General features: G+C 45.3%; 1 protein-coding gene and 1 long non-coding RNA gene across 2 annotated transcripts in view; one reads left to right on the top strand and one right to left on the bottom strand.

Moving 5' to 3' along the window:
• AKAP12 (A-kinase anchoring protein 12) overlaps positions 1-18,684 on the bottom strand; it is a 561,266-nt gene that overhangs the window by 163,574 nt on the left and 379,008 nt on the right. Inside the window, exon 2 of the mRNA XM_069608131.1 lies at positions 12,978-13,095. Coding sequence (XP_069464232.1) covers positions 12,978-13,095 — 118 coding nt within the window. The remainder of the gene's footprint in view (positions 1-12,977; positions 13,096-18,684) is intronic.
• LOC138467848 (uncharacterized) overlaps positions 1-18,684 on the top strand; it is a 402,333-nt gene that overhangs the window by 121,752 nt on the left and 261,897 nt on the right. The gene's annotated exons all lie outside the window — the stretch shown is intronic.

Genomic DNA, 18,684 nt, shown 5'->3' with positions numbered 1-18,684 from the left:
AAGTGAGAGGTGGAAGGTTTTGAATGAATCTGAACCACTAGCATTGCTCTGGGCAACCACTGCTGTACACTCCCTCCTTTCTGTTGGGCCCTCTGCCGGCACTCTGCAGAGACGCTATCTGTCTATCAGGGAAATTCGTCTCACGGGGGAAAAAGACCATTCGTTCTTGGTTGCAGTCTTATTTTCACCTGCCGGCCTCCAAGTATAGTTCGATAAGTTTTGGTGTTCTTTCTTCGTACATAACGTGTGTTCCAGTTTCCACTTCTGCTTCTCTTCCCAACACAGGAGTGGCTTACTGGGTGTCCTGGTGCGTTCTCCTGAGCCACACCCTCCAAGCCCCTCTCTCTCTCTCTCTCTCTCTCTCTCTCTCTCTCTCTCTCTCTCTCTCTCTCGCCATCCTGTTCTTTCTTCTGCGATAAGCCGGGCCTCGATCGCCAAGCCCTTCTCACTCTCTCGATCTCAGCCCCCACCTCAGTCTCCTAACTCATCTATGAGTCAGTCTCCCCAGATTCGACCCATTCTCGTTCTTCCTCGATTCTCTTTAATACCCTGATCGGTACCCATCCTGGGACTCTTACCGGTACTATTCGCCGTCATTTGTTTTTGATGCCCTAATATAGTCGGGCTCGCCCTATTTCATTGACCACAGGTGTTCTGGACTGTTTCCTGGTTGCTTGTAGCAACCTCTAAGAGTTTCTTCATCTCAGTACCTAAACAGTCAGGGTGGTTCGATGTTTCACAGTAATAGTTTTGGTCCTATTGTTAGCCTACCGGGTTGGGTTTAAAAGGGCTGTGCCTCCCAATAGCGTCCTTGTCCACAGGAGAGGAGTCTCGCTCTATGATATCCTCCCGCATGTTACCACCTACCTTTGATTATGCAAAACTCCCCAATACTTGGTATCCCCGCTCCATTCTTTGGACAGCCACGCCCCATCACACTTTGGTTTATTTTGGACTGCTGACATGAGCCTAAATTGCAAGATCAGTGCCGTGGTCAAAAGCTCCTTTTTCCATATGGAACTAATGCACAACATTCTCCAAATGATCCTTCATCAAAATCACCCTATGGTAGGCTGATCTCTAGTCAACTCATGGCTGGACTACGGCAACGTCCTGCATGATGACTTTACGGCCTATCAAATAAATTGTCTCTAAAAAGTCAAAATCGAGGCTTGCCACTTGATAGTTGAAGTAAAACACACCATTCATTCTCTATTCATTTATGTCTTGCCTGGCTTTGGGTGGCAACCAGAATTGGGTTCTAAATGCTTTGCTTCATCTTAAAGACCATGTTCGGCCTGGCTACGTACAAAATAAAATCAATTTTTACTAACCACCTAGAACAGCCTTACGCTCATCTGTCACCAACCACAGTCCCTTTGCCATGCTGCAGGAGCACAGGAGACAGGCACTTCTCTATTCTCGGCTCTGGCCTGTGTAATGCCTTGCACCCTCATCTAAGCAACATAGACTCACTCATTTACATCAGAGGTGCAACCAAAACCTTTGCATCTGTGCCTTTCGTCTTCCCTACTGGAGCCCTTTCTACATGTCCCGCTCCTGCCAATGCCAAGAGCAATTCAGTTTGCGGTGTGCGCATTTTATTAAAAATAAACACAATACCACCATAACATCTGGTAACCCCTCCTGCTTCTCAAATCCAGGGACTGCTCTAAGCCCACTCTCCGCTTAGAGGGAGAATATGAATCTGTGTAATCACTGCAAATTTTCTACTGTGCATACAAAAATGTCAATTTTCTTTTAACTCCATTTCACCACATATATATGCAGGGGAGACCCCTTTTACCTCCCATACCTCCTCATCTTTATTACTAACTTTAGCCCCCCACATTAATATGCAACAAAATGGGGCTGTCGAAATTCGACATTTTCGTATGCTCAGTATTGCGATGTGCAGTGATGATATGATACCGGAAAATATTATATGTCTGGAGGTCCGTGGGGAGGACTGGGGCGGGGGTCACTTCTTCCCTGGCAAGAGAAGGCTTAAACAAAATACAGTAGGTACAGATTTCCCCAACCATGCTAACACCAATGCCAGGATTGTGTGACCCAGACAATTTCCCTATCCCCACAGAACACACAAGCCTGGTGGCACTGCACGATGATGGCCTTGCGCCCTCCTGAATGGAGCAGCAGATCTTTTACCCTTTGTTCCTCGACAGGAAAGGGAGTCAGTTGACCAAGCAAGGAGGAGAAGAGGTAAGGGTTGACAGCTGGGAATTTCAAAGAGGGGAAATTAAACACCTAAAAGAGATAAAGTTAAACCAGGACAGATCCAATCCTGGGACCTGTCAGGGTTGAGGGAGGAAAGAGACCAATTCAGCAGGATTTTGAGGTAATCCTATGCCAGATATAAAAGCTTAGGCAATGAAAGAAAACAGAAAAGCCATGACAGTGATAATTTAAGAGTGAAACGTTGTGACCAGAGGGCCGGAGAGAGAGCCAGCAGCATGAGGCGGAGTGTAGCTCAGTTGATGGAAGAAAATTGGGCTCCTTATCAGAGAACAAATTGTTGCATGCCTTCTGGGGGCTATATCTCAAGGACTTGCAGGAGCCAAACAGCACGAAGGTGAAACCAGATCCTGATGAAGCTGGAGACGCTAGCCAAGGAGGGTGACCCCGGAATGGTGCATGAAAATACAGCCTGAGGGAGGAGGGAACAGGGGAGAAATCCTTGCTGGTAAGAACAATGTAATAGCCTGGCAAGGAGAAGGAATACTTGTTTATAGGTTGGTGTTATAAGGCATGGGGGAAGAAATACGTGTTTGGATGATCATGCTAGCCTAAAAAAACTGAGGATGGCGACCTCCAGCCAGAATTTGAAAACATCTGTCCATTGAAGAATAGTGAGACCATCACTGGGAAGTGAAGAAGAATGCTTGGCGGCACTATATCCCTGAAACTGAGAAGTGAAGAAGCATGCTAGATGCTGTATCCCTGAAACTGAGAAGCCAAGAAGCAAGCTAGATGCTATATCCCTGAAACTGAGAAGCCAAGAAGCAAAATAGATGCTATATCCCTGAAAGTGAGAAGCCAAGGAGCAAGCTAGATGCTATATCCCTGAGACTGATAAGCCAAGAAGCAAGCTAGATGCTATATCCCTGAGACTGAGAAGCCAAGAAGCAAACTGGATGCTATATCCCTGAGATTGTGTATATTAGACAAGGGAAATTCTGACAAAGACTTGAAGCTTGAAGATCTTTAGCTAGACCCATGTCCATTTAGTTAACAATCTGGACACTTTCAGTATATGTATGCATGTTTGGAACTTATAAAGCACACAGATATCATTTAGGGTGAAGAGGTGGCTGGGATGGGGAGGTGCAGGACAGTTGAATGGAGCAATCACGAAACCTTCTATAAAGGGTAGGATGGATGGCACCAGCCTGATATGCATTGGCAATACGTTCCAGAGGCAGAGTGCGGAGCAGCAAAGGGCTTATTTCATAGTTTCTTCCCCCTTGCAGTTTAACATTGCGGTCCCCGGCAAGCTATAATTATACTGGGCAATACCTATTGGTGGCTTATTTTTGTAAGCTTGACTGCTTTGAGATCCTTTGAAAGCCGCTGCAAGCACCCGGAACTGCCCTTGACACTCAGCAAATTGTATATGCCGTTCAACCATCAAACCGCTTACTCGACCCATTACCTAAGCTTCATTTCCTAAGCTGCCACTACCTAACCATTTGACCTGATCACCTTCAAAGAGATGTACTAGCTACTCCTTCAAGCAGGCATCCTGTTTAAGACATCCTGCATCACCTACAAAGCAGTTCCAAACAAAATGCCTCTGTCCATAGACAGGAAACTCACCATCTCCCGAGGCCATCGCACCACAATAAGCCACAAGATTGGCAGATTGCAAAATTGATGAAATTACGACTGCTCTGTGGAAGTAGAGTGATGAGTAAGGACTAAACCAGTAATTATCTCAGTCATAAAGATGAAAAAGCCCAGCCCGACAGGAATATCTCCTTTGACTCTTTAAGCAAGCAGGGGCTGTGGGCAGGTTATACTCTTCAGGAGGGATGTGCAGCAGTAGTCAGTCGAGACACAATAGTACATTTCCTGCTCGATGCAAAGGCATAGCCGTAAGGCAGTGCTCCGACTCTGAGCGAAAGGAGGAGCACAAGCAGAACCCTGTGACGATGTACTCTATGAATCTGTAAGAACAAAGATGGTGGCAATGGCTGTGCCACCCTTCAAACCTTCACTAATCCCAATTAGAGAACCACAGTGCAGCTACATGGTTAACCAATCAGCCTCCCATTCAACTTTGAACATGAGCAACCATTGAGGGGTGGAGCGCAAGACCCATCCCAGCGGAGAAGGATAAAAGAAACCGCGGGAATCCAGTTAGGAGTGCGATTCCAAGGGATGCAAAGGTGTTCGGTCACAATCCCTGGATACAAGGTGAGAGCATGGAAAAGCACAGAAGTCGGAAAAGACTGTGGCCTGGAGGCACCCTCCAATGCTGTTGGAACCCTTTCTATGTTCCAGAAGAGTCCACTGGAATGTAAGAGGAACCAATTATGACCAGCCCAGCTACTAACCTTCTGGGAGCTCGAAGAAGCTCATCACACCTCGACCTGCAACCTGAAGGTGTGAGGCGTGCCTATGGCAGGAGCGCAAAAGACCAAATATCAAATGCCTGGCAAGGACCCAGAGAAGGGGGGGGATACTTATCTGAGTTATGAATGACCAAGGTAGCCTAGAGAGTACCTAACGCTGAGAGAAGAAAGCATGACGAGCAGTGTCTGGGAACTGCAGCTGAGAGTCCATCCCAGTCTGTACCAATACCAAGGACCCGTGGAGAAGCTAGTGACCTCATATTGAGTTGTGCAACAACCTACACAAGGAGTTGGCTGCAAGAAAAAGAATAGAATGTGTGTGGATCTGGAGTGCCTAGAAGGTTTTCAACGCAATGCAGATGAAAAAGAGGGTGTATTTGGAATGTTCAGCTATATAGAGTACGGTGTCACATGGGAGACAAGAACTTCTAAAGAGAAGGAAAATGTATACCAGAAGACGTTCACGGAGAAAGCTCATTGCTAACAGTGGATCACTATTTTGTGTGGTCCCGACCCTAACACAGTTTTGCTTATAAATGATGTGTGGTAGTTTTCAATGATTTTTCCAACTTTCCCATGTCAACAATAAAACAAAGTTGAACCAGAAATGTAGGGTTTCCCGCGCAGCACTACCTGGCTTACAATAATACATACATACACCAACATACATATATACAAAACCTAATTTCTCTTGGTAATCATATTGCAGGCAGTCCAGACCCCTTGTTGGCTGCACTAGAAGGGTTAATTGTGGCGGGCTATATAGGCAGTTGGCAAGATGGCAAGCAGAAACCAGACGTTGGTCCCTTGCTTCCTGCAACACAGGGAGCCAAACTGCACCTCACTAATTTGGCCTAACAAGGCCAAAGCATGTCTGTGATTGCTCGAGTTTCCATGCAGATGGGACCTGGTCGAGCAGTCCGGGCTGGACTGCTCCTATTGGTAGCAGTACCTGACTGATTGCATATGGCTGGACCCCTTTTGCAATGATGCAGACAGGCTAAAAAACAGTGGTGTGGAAGGTTATCCAGAACAGTGCCAGTGATTCAGATTTAGTCAAAACCTTCTACCCAAAACGTTTTTCTGGTTATAAGCAGAAACCAAGGTACATAGACATGACAGTCCCCTCTCTTTTTTCCTTAAATGTGTGTTTACACCAAAGGTAATCCAATATAATGAGCCTTATACATTAGTGATAATGACCAGTCATGCCAAGGGTACACCATCTTAAAGCAGACCCACTTTAATCAAGAGCGGAAGTGAGGTCACAGGTTCCAGACGTACCTATATACATAGGCCCATCATAAATCACTCAAACGTGTCTTTTCCCTCAGTGCCTTATAACATCGTAAAGCGAGGTTCACAGAGAGGGTGAGTGCGGAGAGTCCAAAGGTTGCAGACGAACATCCCAGAAAATACCACAGCATTGCATGTCATAACATAGCATAGTATAGAATGACACAGGCAACCATAACATAACCAATGTAGTGGGGTGCCCTCTGTGCTACTGAACAAAGCAGGGGATCCTGCACATGTGCTTCCTGCCCATGATCACTTGATACTGCCTGCGGCACCACACAGAATCCGGACAGGGCTTCAATTCCGGTACGAACTGGGATACTGTGAACATTCCAGTCAGCCATGGAACGCTGGACTGGACGGACATGGTACACTGGACAGACATGGGACACTGTACCCAAGAGCTGCAACAAGGGTGAGGCTCAAAGACACCAGAAGCCAAGAGTGATCCTCTGACAAGAGAGGATGGATGCGATAGGCGGAGAAGCTGCCAACGCCAAGAAGATTCACCAGAACGCTCCCAACCAGAGAGGAAGATAGAGAAAGAGCAAGGAGAGGGCAAAGATACTGAAGCCCATGCAGAGGTGTGTGGGTGCACACGCTGCTGCGGGTGGGCAAACAAGGAAAACACCCCAGTGATGGTAGGCTGCTGCCCCTGACCAACACCATGAGAGCCATTGACAGGGAAACTGCTGTGTGGGTTTGGGGTGGACAAAGTAGAGAAATGAGGTGCAGTACATGGATTGACCAATATGGAGGGTATGCACATGACCTACATGAGACATCCCCAGGGCCAGTCTTCTCTGTACTCTATGGCCATAGGTCCAGAATGGGAAACTCTTTTGCAGTAACCTTAAAGATGAAAATCCGTTTTGGAGACTCACAAAATCTGAGGCTGTAATGTGTTTGGCATCTGTATGAATTCCTAAATTTCTTCCTGCTGGATTGGGCCTAGCCCCAAGGTTGGCAGCCAGAACTCCTGTGAGCACCGACCACCACAATCTTTAATTTTGTTGCGTTCAATTTAATTTGCTCTTTGCCACCTAACAGTCAATTGCTAGTAAAACAGGACATTCCTTTAGATTTTCATGTGTCTGGCACAGGGTGTAGTTTAATTATGAAAGTGTTTTGTCTGCGTTGTTACAGTATTGCATCACAAAAGAGTTCAAAAGTTTAATTAAATGCCAAAACCCAACAGGCGGTCTTACTGAAATCAGATCAATAGGGTTGGATTGAGAATATTCATTCAACAGAAAAGTGTCTAGGGAAAAATTGCCAATTTTTTGCTTGCTCTAGTCTACCCAGCAGGATCTGGGAGTGGACGGTGTCATAGTCTGCGGACACATTTAACAGTATTACTGCCAACTATGCCCAGAAAGGGATATCCTTTGACTACTATGTTTCAACGCAACAGCCGTGTCAGTACATGCAGTATGCCATCACTCTTACAGGTCAGGCTTTCATGGAGTCCTGGTCAGGTGTTGTTACCAGGATTTATACCACAAGCCGCTGCCATTATCATGGCCGCCAAGCAGACTGATGGATCTGAAAACCAGGAGGGTGGGTTAGGGAGAATGCTAGATAGCTTTTGGTGCTATGTTGGTGTGTGCTATTCATATGTACCCTGTTTCTGTTAGTAGGTGTTTTCTGTCGAACACACATAGAGGCAATTGTGTCCAGATGGGAGCCTTGTGTGCCCTTGTGTTGGCCGCAGAGTGCGTCATTAATGGCTGCCATTCACAATTCAAAGGATGCCACTGCGTTTTTCCACCAGTGATCAATCACTACATACTTAAGTGTCAGAGCATGACCTTTATGGAGGATGTTAAGCGAGACCGGAAGTTGAAAGTCCACAGAGCTGCTGCTGGAGTTGTGCTTCATCCCTGTGGGGTCTGAGACAGTTTACAGTTCTGGTTCTTCTTTTGGGGCGTCGGTCCCGGGTGGGAATGTTGCTTAAGGAGGCAGATGTGCATGCAGCACTCTGCCATTGCCTCATGCTGCTGCTCTCACTCTGCCATAGCCTCGTGCTGCTGCTCTCACTCTGCCATAGCCTCATGCTGCTGCTCTCACTCTGCCATTGCCTCATGCTGCTGCTCTCAATCTGCCGTAGCCTCATGCTGCTGCTCTCACTCTGCCATTGCCTCATGCTGCTGCTCTCACTCTGCCATTGCCTCATGCTGCTGCTCTCACTCTGCCATAGCCTCATGCTACTTTGCTGTCTATGGGAATCCGATGTTCAAAAGGGTATATTCTAAATGGCCAATTTATATTGGATTACCGCCAGTGGTCATTTCTAGTTGAAAGGGGCTTTCTGATGCCAAGGACGTGTTAACAATATAATAACAGAAGTGGACTGTTAATATGGATCTATTGAATAGGTTATTCCTCGGTGAGTAGTGTGTACCTTCTTTCAAATCTAATACCAAAGCCCTCATATTGGGCGACGAGAGGAGGGTGTCCCTTAAATTATGCGATGCATACGACTGTTGCCTGGCTACCCTGACGCCACCTCGTGAGGATCCCATGCCCAACACCCCCCTACCCCCATTCCTCCTTCCTGGGGGACCCCCACCAACCTTCATAGCTGCTCTTACCCACTCGGATTTAAAAAGAAGCAGCAAATTAAAATTGGGAACCTTGGAAATGTGTTTTGTTATAGTGCATACTGTCATGAAACTGAGTGGAAGACACAATAGGACGAAATTAAGTTTTTTTGGAGAGAATTTACAACCTTGGCTAAATTAGACACCCCAATTCCCATCTGCCTTAGATTTCACTAAGTAACTAGCCCTAAGTAACTAGCCCTGGGATCAAGGGTTTAAGTGGGACGGGGCTCGCCAGGGCAGAGTCCTGGTAGTCTCTGAAAAATGTATCTGAGATGGGGTGCTGCCGGGGCTCCCTAAAGTCTCCTGGCAGCCCCAGCCGATGAGGGCAAGGCCTTTTTTCTAAAGCCTGAAGTTCTAGCCCATCATCAAGAGCTTCAGGCTTTAGAAAAAAGGCTTTTTTCCATAATGGGGGCGCCTACATCCCTTTGACTAAGAGATGTGCGGTGGCCAGCGCCAACACTATGGAAGAAAATGCGAGGCTGCTAGAAGAAAAGGCCTTAAAGCCTGAGTCTCTGGCTCTCGACTTTTTATCCTTAATGGTGGCACTGACCCCAGCCAAACGACCCTTTAACAAAGAGATGCCGCAGGGTGATTGCTGCATCTCTTAATTAAAGGAATGCCTGGTGGAGGTCAGCACCACAATTAAGGAGGAAACGATGTGGTGCTGAGCCCGCCAGGCATACTTTTAGGTAAGAATGCAGGGCTCATCACCCTCACACCACGAGTGAGAGGGTGATGATCGCTGCAAAGGAATGCCTGCAGGAGGTCACTGCCCCTTCACAGAGTCCACATCCCTCGAGTTCAAATGCCACTTAAAGTACTGCCTGGGTCCAAAATATTGCAGCAAAGTCGCTTCTTTGTGAACATCTCGTCTCAGGGCTCTGTACGTCCTCCTCCAATCTGGAATGGGCCAACTTAAAAAACACAAAAACTGGTGTCCTTTGCCTTGCGGTCCAAACAACAATGCTTCTGGCTTCAACAAAGTCTATGTTAAACCTAGAGACTATGCTGAAGACAGCATCTCTAGATGTTTTAATCTTCAATACAGGGGCCCCTTCCTAGACAGATATTCTCACTGCTCAGTCACTCAAAGTCTATTGAGAGGGTCAGCATTCCCACACTCCTCTCTTGGTTCTTCTTTCAGGAGCGCCAGGTCCTCTGCTTCTTGTCCTTGTCTCCTGGGGAGACCCCTTTGCCTGGGTCTCAGGGCTCCATATGCGCTTGCATGGGTAGCCCCAGTAGTTGGGGGCTGGCAGATACTGGTAAAAACCCCACAGCCACCACCATGAGGCTGTCCAGCTGAGCTTTAGAGATTCGGGAGGTTGCCCTCTTCAGCTCCTTCACTTAGGATGCTGGCTGTGATCCCAAGATCCCTTCCTAGTCTACCTCCTTGATGAGCAAAGAAATCATGTCTAAGGGAACATTTCCTACACTGCCTATCTTCTCCCCTTTTTCTCTCTCACTCCCGCCTCCTTGATGGTTCATCATGTGGTCATACCTCCACCGCTCCTCTACTGACATGCCACTACGCTAGTGTGTCTACTCTTTTGATCTTCTCCTATGAACTCTTTCTTAACCCACTCCTCTCCTTCGCTGTCACCTCCACTCGCCTCCTGAACCTATTTCTCTTCCTCCCCATATCCTTCTGAATCTCAAACTACAATCCCCTTTTGAATATACTAGTACTCCTCCTCGTTCCCCTTGACGTTCGCTCCTATCTCCTCCTTTGATTTCAGCTCCAATCTCCTCCTGAACGTACCCTTCCTCCTCACCCTGGATGTTACCTCTGACGTTCATGTACTCCTTCAGCTAGCCCTCTGCCCCCTCAATCCTTCTCATCATCCTCTTCCCCACCTCCCCGTTCTTCATCTCACTCCTACTCTCCAATCAATCCCCTCAACAGCTTTATTTCGACAAAAGAAGTCATAAAAGCAGTATACAATTTAAAGGAAATGCGCAAAACTCATAAAACTTGACTCATGAACTTATAGACACATACCAATTCAACATTCTGCCAAGGAGAGTGTCTTACAGACAAGAAATACCCTCTTCCATAGGACATTGTGCTGATAGCTTAGCTTTTCTCCTGTGGATGTTTCCTGCCCAGCTCAAGTAACTGCTAGTAGCAAGAACGGCCAGTACGTCTGCAGTATCTACACACTTCGCCATTGCTTCGCTTAGTGTCCTGCAGCAACTTGGAAACAGAATCTTCAAGAAAAGCTTCGTCAAGGGCTTAGTCACTGGACATAACAACATCACTCCTACTCTCCCTGCTTCTAGATGCCTCTCTTCAACCTCCTTCCCCCAGTTCCACTTCAATATCCTTCCCTTTCCATCTGCAATTCTCTCCAAAGCCCCTTCTCAAGATACCCACACCACTGTCACTAAGCTCATGGGGTATATGGCCGGTTCCCCCACTCCTGGGACTCCCCATGCTTAATTGCACTCAGGTGTTGGTCTTTACTAGGCTTTGAATGAGCCTGGTTAAGTAGTGTTTGCAGGCTTTCAGCTGCTCTCACGGCCCGACCCCTGACATGCAGAGATTCTGCCTGACCCTTGATCAAGGCCCGCTGGAATCTTGGGACTCCGGCTATTCACATTCGGGAGCGGGGCTGCTACCGTGGAACTCTGTGGTTTGTGTTTGCATAGGGTATTGCTCAGCTATGCAAGTAGCCTAGTTGAATAAAGGTTTTTTGGTGCGTGATTGCCTGTGCATGCTGTGTGACTGCAGGGAATGGTAGCTTTGAAGAGGGGCATCTGCTTCCCAAGTCCTGGCACTCTTGGGAATTTGTTCTCTGTACTGGAAAGCCTTGGCAAACCCTTCTTCTCAGACAGCCCCAGTATTAGCCTATCCAGGTTTAGACACGCCCAGCAGGAGCAGCTCACAGCAGTTAGGTGTTCCTCAACTACTTCATGGGGTGATCTTTGAGAATGGTTGTAGCACAGGGGTACCTGCAATTTGAATGAACTACCTATGCATAGAGGCTCTTTAAAGGTAACTGGGACATGGCCATACCCAATGTGGCAAGACCAAACAGACAGCATGGGCATGGTGGGGTAGGCTATGGGGTCCTCCCTGAACTGCCCTTGGACCAGCATCATGTAGCAGATGGTGGTAACTAAGCCCCACAGCCACACCACTCTCAAGCACAAGGTTCAGGCAGAGGACTTTGTCATAATACACACGAGAGCAAGTGGCAGTGAAAACATGATATAAAGATAATGCAGCCACTGTGAGGTAATGGAAAGTCTAAAACTGGGGTCTGCAATCTGTGGTTCTCCAGATGTTTTGGACTACAGCTCTCATGATCCTTCACCACTGATTATGCTGGAGCGTGCCGAAGGGAGTTGTAGTCCAAACATCTGGGGGTGGGGGCACCCCTTGTCTAATAGGTTGTGTGATTCGTGCAAGAAAACAGATGTATATATTGCCATTAGGTGCTACATGTACATTATCAGCTGATGAAGACCAAGAAGACCATACAGCCAACCCAGTTCTTTACGTGTTGCAACAATGAAAGTCTTCCTCCCCAGCATGCTTTTTGGTCTTGCGCTATCATTTCTGTGACTTTCTTTGACAACTATTGTCATTAGCATAATAAAAAAATTACTTTTGGCACACGAAACACATGCCCCTAGTCCTTCTGTGCTACACAGACGACCTATTTATCAATACCATCTTTTTTCCAACTATTTGTCACCCAATCATAATCTTTGAAAGATAAGTCACATCTACATACTCCTAACCCAAAGATGTTTTTCCATAACCAAAGGCAAACCTGTTGGTTTTGTCAATGCTTGTTGAGATCTGCTACAGACTTGATAACCAAGGAAGGAGTGAGCAAAGAATGATCAATAAGGTTGGAGAAGTAGTGCTAGAAATCGTCACCCGGAGGCCAGACTAGAGGCACATTTGTGCTGTAGAGAGACTTATTACTAATAAAGTTCATGTAAGACAGTAACTCCGTGTGAGGACCTCTAGACATGAGAGGGATTAGGCTCCACAAGTGGAGAGAGAGAGAGTGGGAGAGAGAGATGGAGGGGAGGGGATGGTGAGAGCGAGATAGGAACAGAGGGAGAGAGAGAGCGAGCGAGAGTGAGAGATTCGCCTGCCCCACTAGATCCTGTAGGAAACCCCTTAGGGAGTCAGATAGATAAGGCTACGACCTTGGGTAGGGGGTGATTACACATTAGGTGTTCCCTGGCTGTAGTGAACCAATCATGGAGCAACAAGCCATTGTAGAGGGATCATGGGCTAGGGAGGCAGAATCGTCCCTTAAGGTGGAGGGAACGGGTACAAGGACCACCCCTCGACTGGGAATCCCAGTTCTTTTGTGTGCATATTTGGAGAATACAAGTTCAATCTTTTTGGATTCTGTCTTGTGACTCATTGAGTACCTTGTCACATGAGACTTACATCCGGAGGTCCCAGCTTTCAAACACCCCACCCCACCTCCAACTGGATAATTTGGCTTACCATCCTTTGCACCGGCTTCAGCCTCTTTTCCGCTCAGGTCCCCTGTCTGGAAGCTGAACTTTAGCTGTTCTTCTGCAGGGCTGTTAACAGCAGATATCTGACCATTCTTGTGTAAAAGCTGTGCAGAGAAAACAAGACACCGTTAATTATTGAACCTTGCACACACAACTTACTGTTGCATGCATATCATATTATGTATAAATGTCACAGTACCGTCATCAATTGATATGTCCCTCAGAAAGAAAATCTGGTCAGTAGGATAGTTACTTGCATTTTTTTAAATTGTGTTTACGGTTTACTTGCCCACCTTACACAAAACATAAAAGCAAAAGGCACATTCAAGGAATGACATACAATAATAAGAAAAGGCTACAAAATCACATTATTCTTAACATTTTAAAAACACGCATCTGACCTTTAAAATACCTCCTCATGACGATCCTTACAATCATAATATACATTTCCAATGTCTTACTTTTACATCAAATGTGTCCTTTACATAAGGTGCACTGGTGCCAAAGTCAGTGCCATGGAATTTCCATTAAAAAAACTTTCCCACTAAACAAAGCAACGTTATTCAGGAAAAACCAAAACATAACATTCTTAAATTGTTCAGTGTGTCACAATGTAGAATCAAATCCTTTAGATTTTCAATTTCCGACGAACAAAATCCACATTGCATGCTTGTGACACTTGTACTACTCCACAACCTTAAGTTTTGCCATGTTTCTAGAAGATTAAATCAGAATGTCATATAAACAGCTCTCGAATGTGGCGCAGGAAAGCGGATCCAATAGGGTGTGCGCCCCCTAGTTGTTCATGAGTTGGTGCTAAGGCAGATGTGCATTTGTATTTTTTTATAAGATGACAAGTCTCGCACTATTCCCTTTGCCACAGCCTTTGTTTTCATTTTACTCATATTATCTACACCCTCATTCAATGAAAGTCCCTTTTGAGTTAATTCTGCTTCACATTTCTGAACAAAGTTATTCTTCTCTCCTTGATCATCGGGGCCAAATGCTTCATAAAAAGAGTTTTGAGGAGGCAGCACACATTTTTGTCAGATCAGAAATCTCGTCCAAAGCAGGCAAGCATTTAGGGAAACCAGTCCCAGCATAAAGCAGACAACCACCATGGGGATACTTTTGGGCATTGCTAATGCATGTTTCCAGATCAGACCCTCAACCAGGGTTACATCTAAGTCAAAGGGGGCCTGGTATGTTTCCATTCCATGTAATAATGCGGGAACTACTTGACTTCTGTAAAATTTGATTACAGGCAGCATAGTAAATTTCCCAAATCAATTTAGAAAGTGCTTCATTTGATTTCTTAGTCACTGCGCTTTGTTTGTTAATGAGGTAACTGGGAGATTTGTATTAGGCCCAGGTATTGATCTCCTCCGCCCTTTCCAATGTTTCGTCTGATAACCATCAATTAGCACACAATGGCCCTCATTACGACCCTGGCGTTGGCCCATGGTGCTAATAGCACCATGGTCCATGCCGGTAAGTTACCGACTCCGCCATGGCGGAATGGGGAATTACCGCCCCATTCCGAGGTTGGCGGGGCGGTAATTCCCCATGCCGCCATGGCCCTTCCCCATTCCCATTTTTGCCCCATAGGGCTCAATGGGAAAGGGGAAGGCGCTAAGTACGGTGCCGCAAATTGCGGCACCGTACTTAGCACCAAGGTCCCTTTGCGGGTTGGTTTTTAACGCCTGCAAAAAGCAGGCGTTAAAATCTACAACCCAAAAGGGACCTCGTAATCAGGCGTCACCTTTTACGGCGCCGTTAACCCCCAGGGTTGTAATAAGGGCCAATTTCTTTTTATTGATAGTTAAATGAAGGATCTTTGTTTATTTTGCTATTAATGATTAAATCATTTTGGATTGTGAATTCTTGAAAAGCTTTCAATAAATAATCTTTGCAGCCCTACTTGCGTGCAATCTATTACTACAATGTCATCTGCATAAGATAACCAAAATAATGTAATCCCATATATTTTGGGAGAGATGCATACTGACTGTACTAGCTTGTCACCAAAGTCCAATATATATAAGTTAAAAAGAAGAGGGGCCAGGATGCAACCCTGCTTAAGGCCTCTATATGCGTTTATTGATTGGGTTAGGTGGCCTTGTACGTTTAATCTAATTTTCAGGGTGGTATCGGTATGTAAAAATATCAGTATGTTAAGCAGATGATTTGGGATATTCCAGGACTGCAATTTTGCCCATAGTAAGAGGTAGGGAGGACAGAATTTCTATTAACTTTGTCAAACGCGAGCAATACATCTATGCTTGCCACATACATTTGCTGAGACCCTTTTTTTTTTACAAGCAGAATGCTGCAAGAGATCCATAACCAACTGCTTTTCTAAAGCCTGTTTGGTTCATCTTTAATATTCCTTTCTGCTCTGCCCAGTGGCTTAATTCTCTAAGGACCAAGGCATAGAAAACATTTGAGTCTGCGTCAACCAATGCAATGGGGCGATAATTCAAAGGATCTAATGTGTTCCCCTTTTTTAATATTGGGACGACATGCAACGTTTTCCATGTCACTGAAGCCCGTTATCTTTTGAAATAGGATAAATAGATTGTTAGTCCACAGTTCTGGGTTAGACTTAAAAATTCTATTACATAGTCCATTCGGACCCGGGGCCCGGGAATTTCCACAATTATTGATAATGATGAGAATATCATCAATATCAACAGATACTTCCCAGACACCATCTAAGATTTCTGGCACAATCCCTGCAGTAGGGAGGGCATAAAGGGAGGCGAAATGAGTCACCCATGTTGACTCCAGGTTTGCGGTTTCCTCACTATTCAATTGGGACTCTTCCAGACCGTTCACCTTGATCAAATAATTTTTAACTAATTTGGCCAAGATACATTTGAACATCTATTCGCCTTATTGTTGCCAAATACTGAGGTTAATTTGTCTCACCCTTCAGATTTCTTCTGTAATGCACTCCACGTCCAAGTCACTATTCACAATCTGTTTGAATTGACCTTTCATATTTTTTTTACACTGCTGAATTTTGTGATTGAAGCCTAAACTGCATTGAGCACCACTCTTGGGGCCGAAGAACTTATCATCAATACAGCTACCTATAAAGATTGGAAACTTTAAGGGGATCAGCAATTCCTATTTGTCTTCCAAAGCTAGTCTTTCAATTCTGGAGCTTATGTTTTCATTAATTCTCTTAATGTTATTGGGTTGCCAGATCGATCTGTTTTTTTTCCTTTAGAGACAGTAAGTTTCAATATAAATTATTTCTGCTGTCTCCTTCTGTGTTCCTCAAAAGAGGCACAAAGCATCCCTCTGTGTTCCAAAAGAGGCACAAAGCATCTTATGATCACTCGGAGCTCTTCTGCCACCACACCATAACGTAGACATTTCCTATACAGTTGTTCTGTGACAAACATGAAGTCAATGCTAGATCTCTAGTTACCCCTTTGCCCAGTATGGCTGCCCCTCCAATCACGCTCAATATTTCCATTCAAACAGTGCAGATTCCATTCTTTCAATGAACCTATCCAGTGAGCACCCCTCTTGTTTGTTTTGTATGACAATTTGTAACAGGATTATTCTCTGCTACACTAAATTCATGGTCCCACAGACATTTGAGTTGAAGTCCCAGACCATAATACATAAAAAAAGATTCTACATTCAAGATACATTTATATTGTGAGAGGACTGCTTCATTCCAATACACATTCACCAACAGTATGTTCACTCTTGCATCCTTGGTGATTACATGGATTGCAAATAGGCCCTGTGTGGAGTTATCAAACATATGGGCACTAAAGGTTCAAAAAGTGTTCACTGCCACTAAAAGATCCCCGAGGCCTTCCCGAGTTCCCACAAATAGCTTTTTCATTGATTGTCAAGAACCCATTTCAGGTCATATTTTCACCCATAAACGTTTCCTGTAAACAGATGACATCAAAGGCCATGAGTTTCTTAAACAGACTATGGTAATTTAAGAGGTGGAAATGACCCAGCAAATTCCAAGATACCACTCCCAGCATAGAGTACCTACTAAAAGATAGGTCGTATGACCCTCCCCTTAGAGATACCCCAGTTAAGAACTTCCGGAAGCCATGCTCATTCATTTCCTCTGCTGCCTCTCTAGAATCCGAATTCAAGAGAACCACTTTATGCCCCAGCCTGGATCCCTGCTCACAAGTAACATGTATGGGTGAAATGTCAGAATGCTTTATGCATTTATTTGGTTCCAGATTATATTGGCTAGTCATGCCATTGAGCCTTGGTTTCCATTGGTCAAAGCCGCTTGGTCTTAGTTCATCGAAAGCTGCAAGTAAATTGCTGTAGGAACATGTAATTCGACAAAATCAAGTCTGTCTGTGTCTAAAAAGTTCACTAAATCCATGTCTTTTGATGTGATTAACCTTAAAGCAAGAATCATGTGGAAGAGAGACAGAGCATTCTGACGGTTTAGTATTTCTTGATATTCCATCAGGAACATTGCTTTGATGATAAACCTTGGATTATGGGTTTGTTCATTAACCAACAGTTATTAGACGACAATGATTTACGGAGTTTACCCTCTGAGAGTTGTGTGCAAGAATCGGACAAGAACTCCTCCCCAGATGGTATGAACAATCTTCTGTCCATGTCTACTACTTGCACTTCTCCACTGTGCTTTGCCTTGTTAAACACCAAAACCCTTCCCCCCTTTGCTTCTTCCCTCCGAGAGGAAGAGTCCACAGTCGATTTCGGGAGCCTCAACAGTTGTAAATGTTCGACAGGCTCAAGAATCTGTTCTTTTTAACCTTCTTAGGTTTATTTTCTTTACTTCCCCCCATTGACCCTGAGGATTTAAACACCCGAAACTCCTTTCTGACCAAGGCAGACTGTGCCACCGAAGCAATTTCATCCTTCTCCTTAAGAGACAATGACGCAAACATTTCAATGACACATTTTTATTTATTCTCTTTTTATTTGTTTTATTTTTCATTTTCTTTTGCCGGATTTGTCCCTTAGGTGGATTATTATGACCGCCTTTCTGAGACTTGGATGCCTCCAAACAGATAACAGATGGTAGCAACGATTCATTAGAATCTTCTTTGCAGGGAAAGTTACTCACTCTAGCGAATTCCCTCATAACTGCCTTTGACAGCTGAGTATATAATTCCATAAACTGCACTACTGGCTGAGTGTGAGGCAATAAGAGGGAGCGCTCATCTCTTTCACTCCCTCTGACTGTAGACAATTTTGGGACAGATAAGTACTCTCTGACGACGAGGAGAAATCGAGAGAGGAGTCTGGCAGCTCTTCCACTTGTGACCTGAACAGAAAGGGGGAATTAACCTATCTGAGCGCTACTTGGGAGAATTTGTTCCTCTCCGATTGTTGGTACACCCGTTAGTACACAAGCTGCCGAGGGCTCTGATTGAGGGACGAGAATATGCCTCCTGCTCGCGGAGCAAGACAGAATTTGCCTGAAAGGGAGTGGAAGGCAAATCCCCTTAGGCTCACCCTCTGCGGCCTGAAGAAACCCATTATCTTTTTCTTGATGTTTGTGAGGTGAGCCTGAAGTCCTGGCAGGGTAAAGCTAACTTAATTTCCTAATGGGGAATTTTTTTTTAATTTCCAGGCCAACTTCTATGGCGGGCCAAGGTCCTGGCAGAGAGGAAAAGCCATTGAAACCTGAATGGTGGGCCACACGGAGGTAGAGGATC

This window comes from Ambystoma mexicanum, chromosome 4q (assembly GCF_040938575.1).
Source record: "Ambystoma mexicanum isolate Mex_15411 chromosome 4q, UKY_AmexF1_1, whole genome shotgun sequence".
NCBI classification, from domain to species: domain Eukaryota; kingdom Metazoa; phylum Chordata; class Amphibia; order Caudata; family Ambystomatidae; genus Ambystoma; species Ambystoma mexicanum.
Note: the sequence above shows the minus strand (reverse complement) of the source record. Positions and strands in the feature narration are given on the sequence as shown.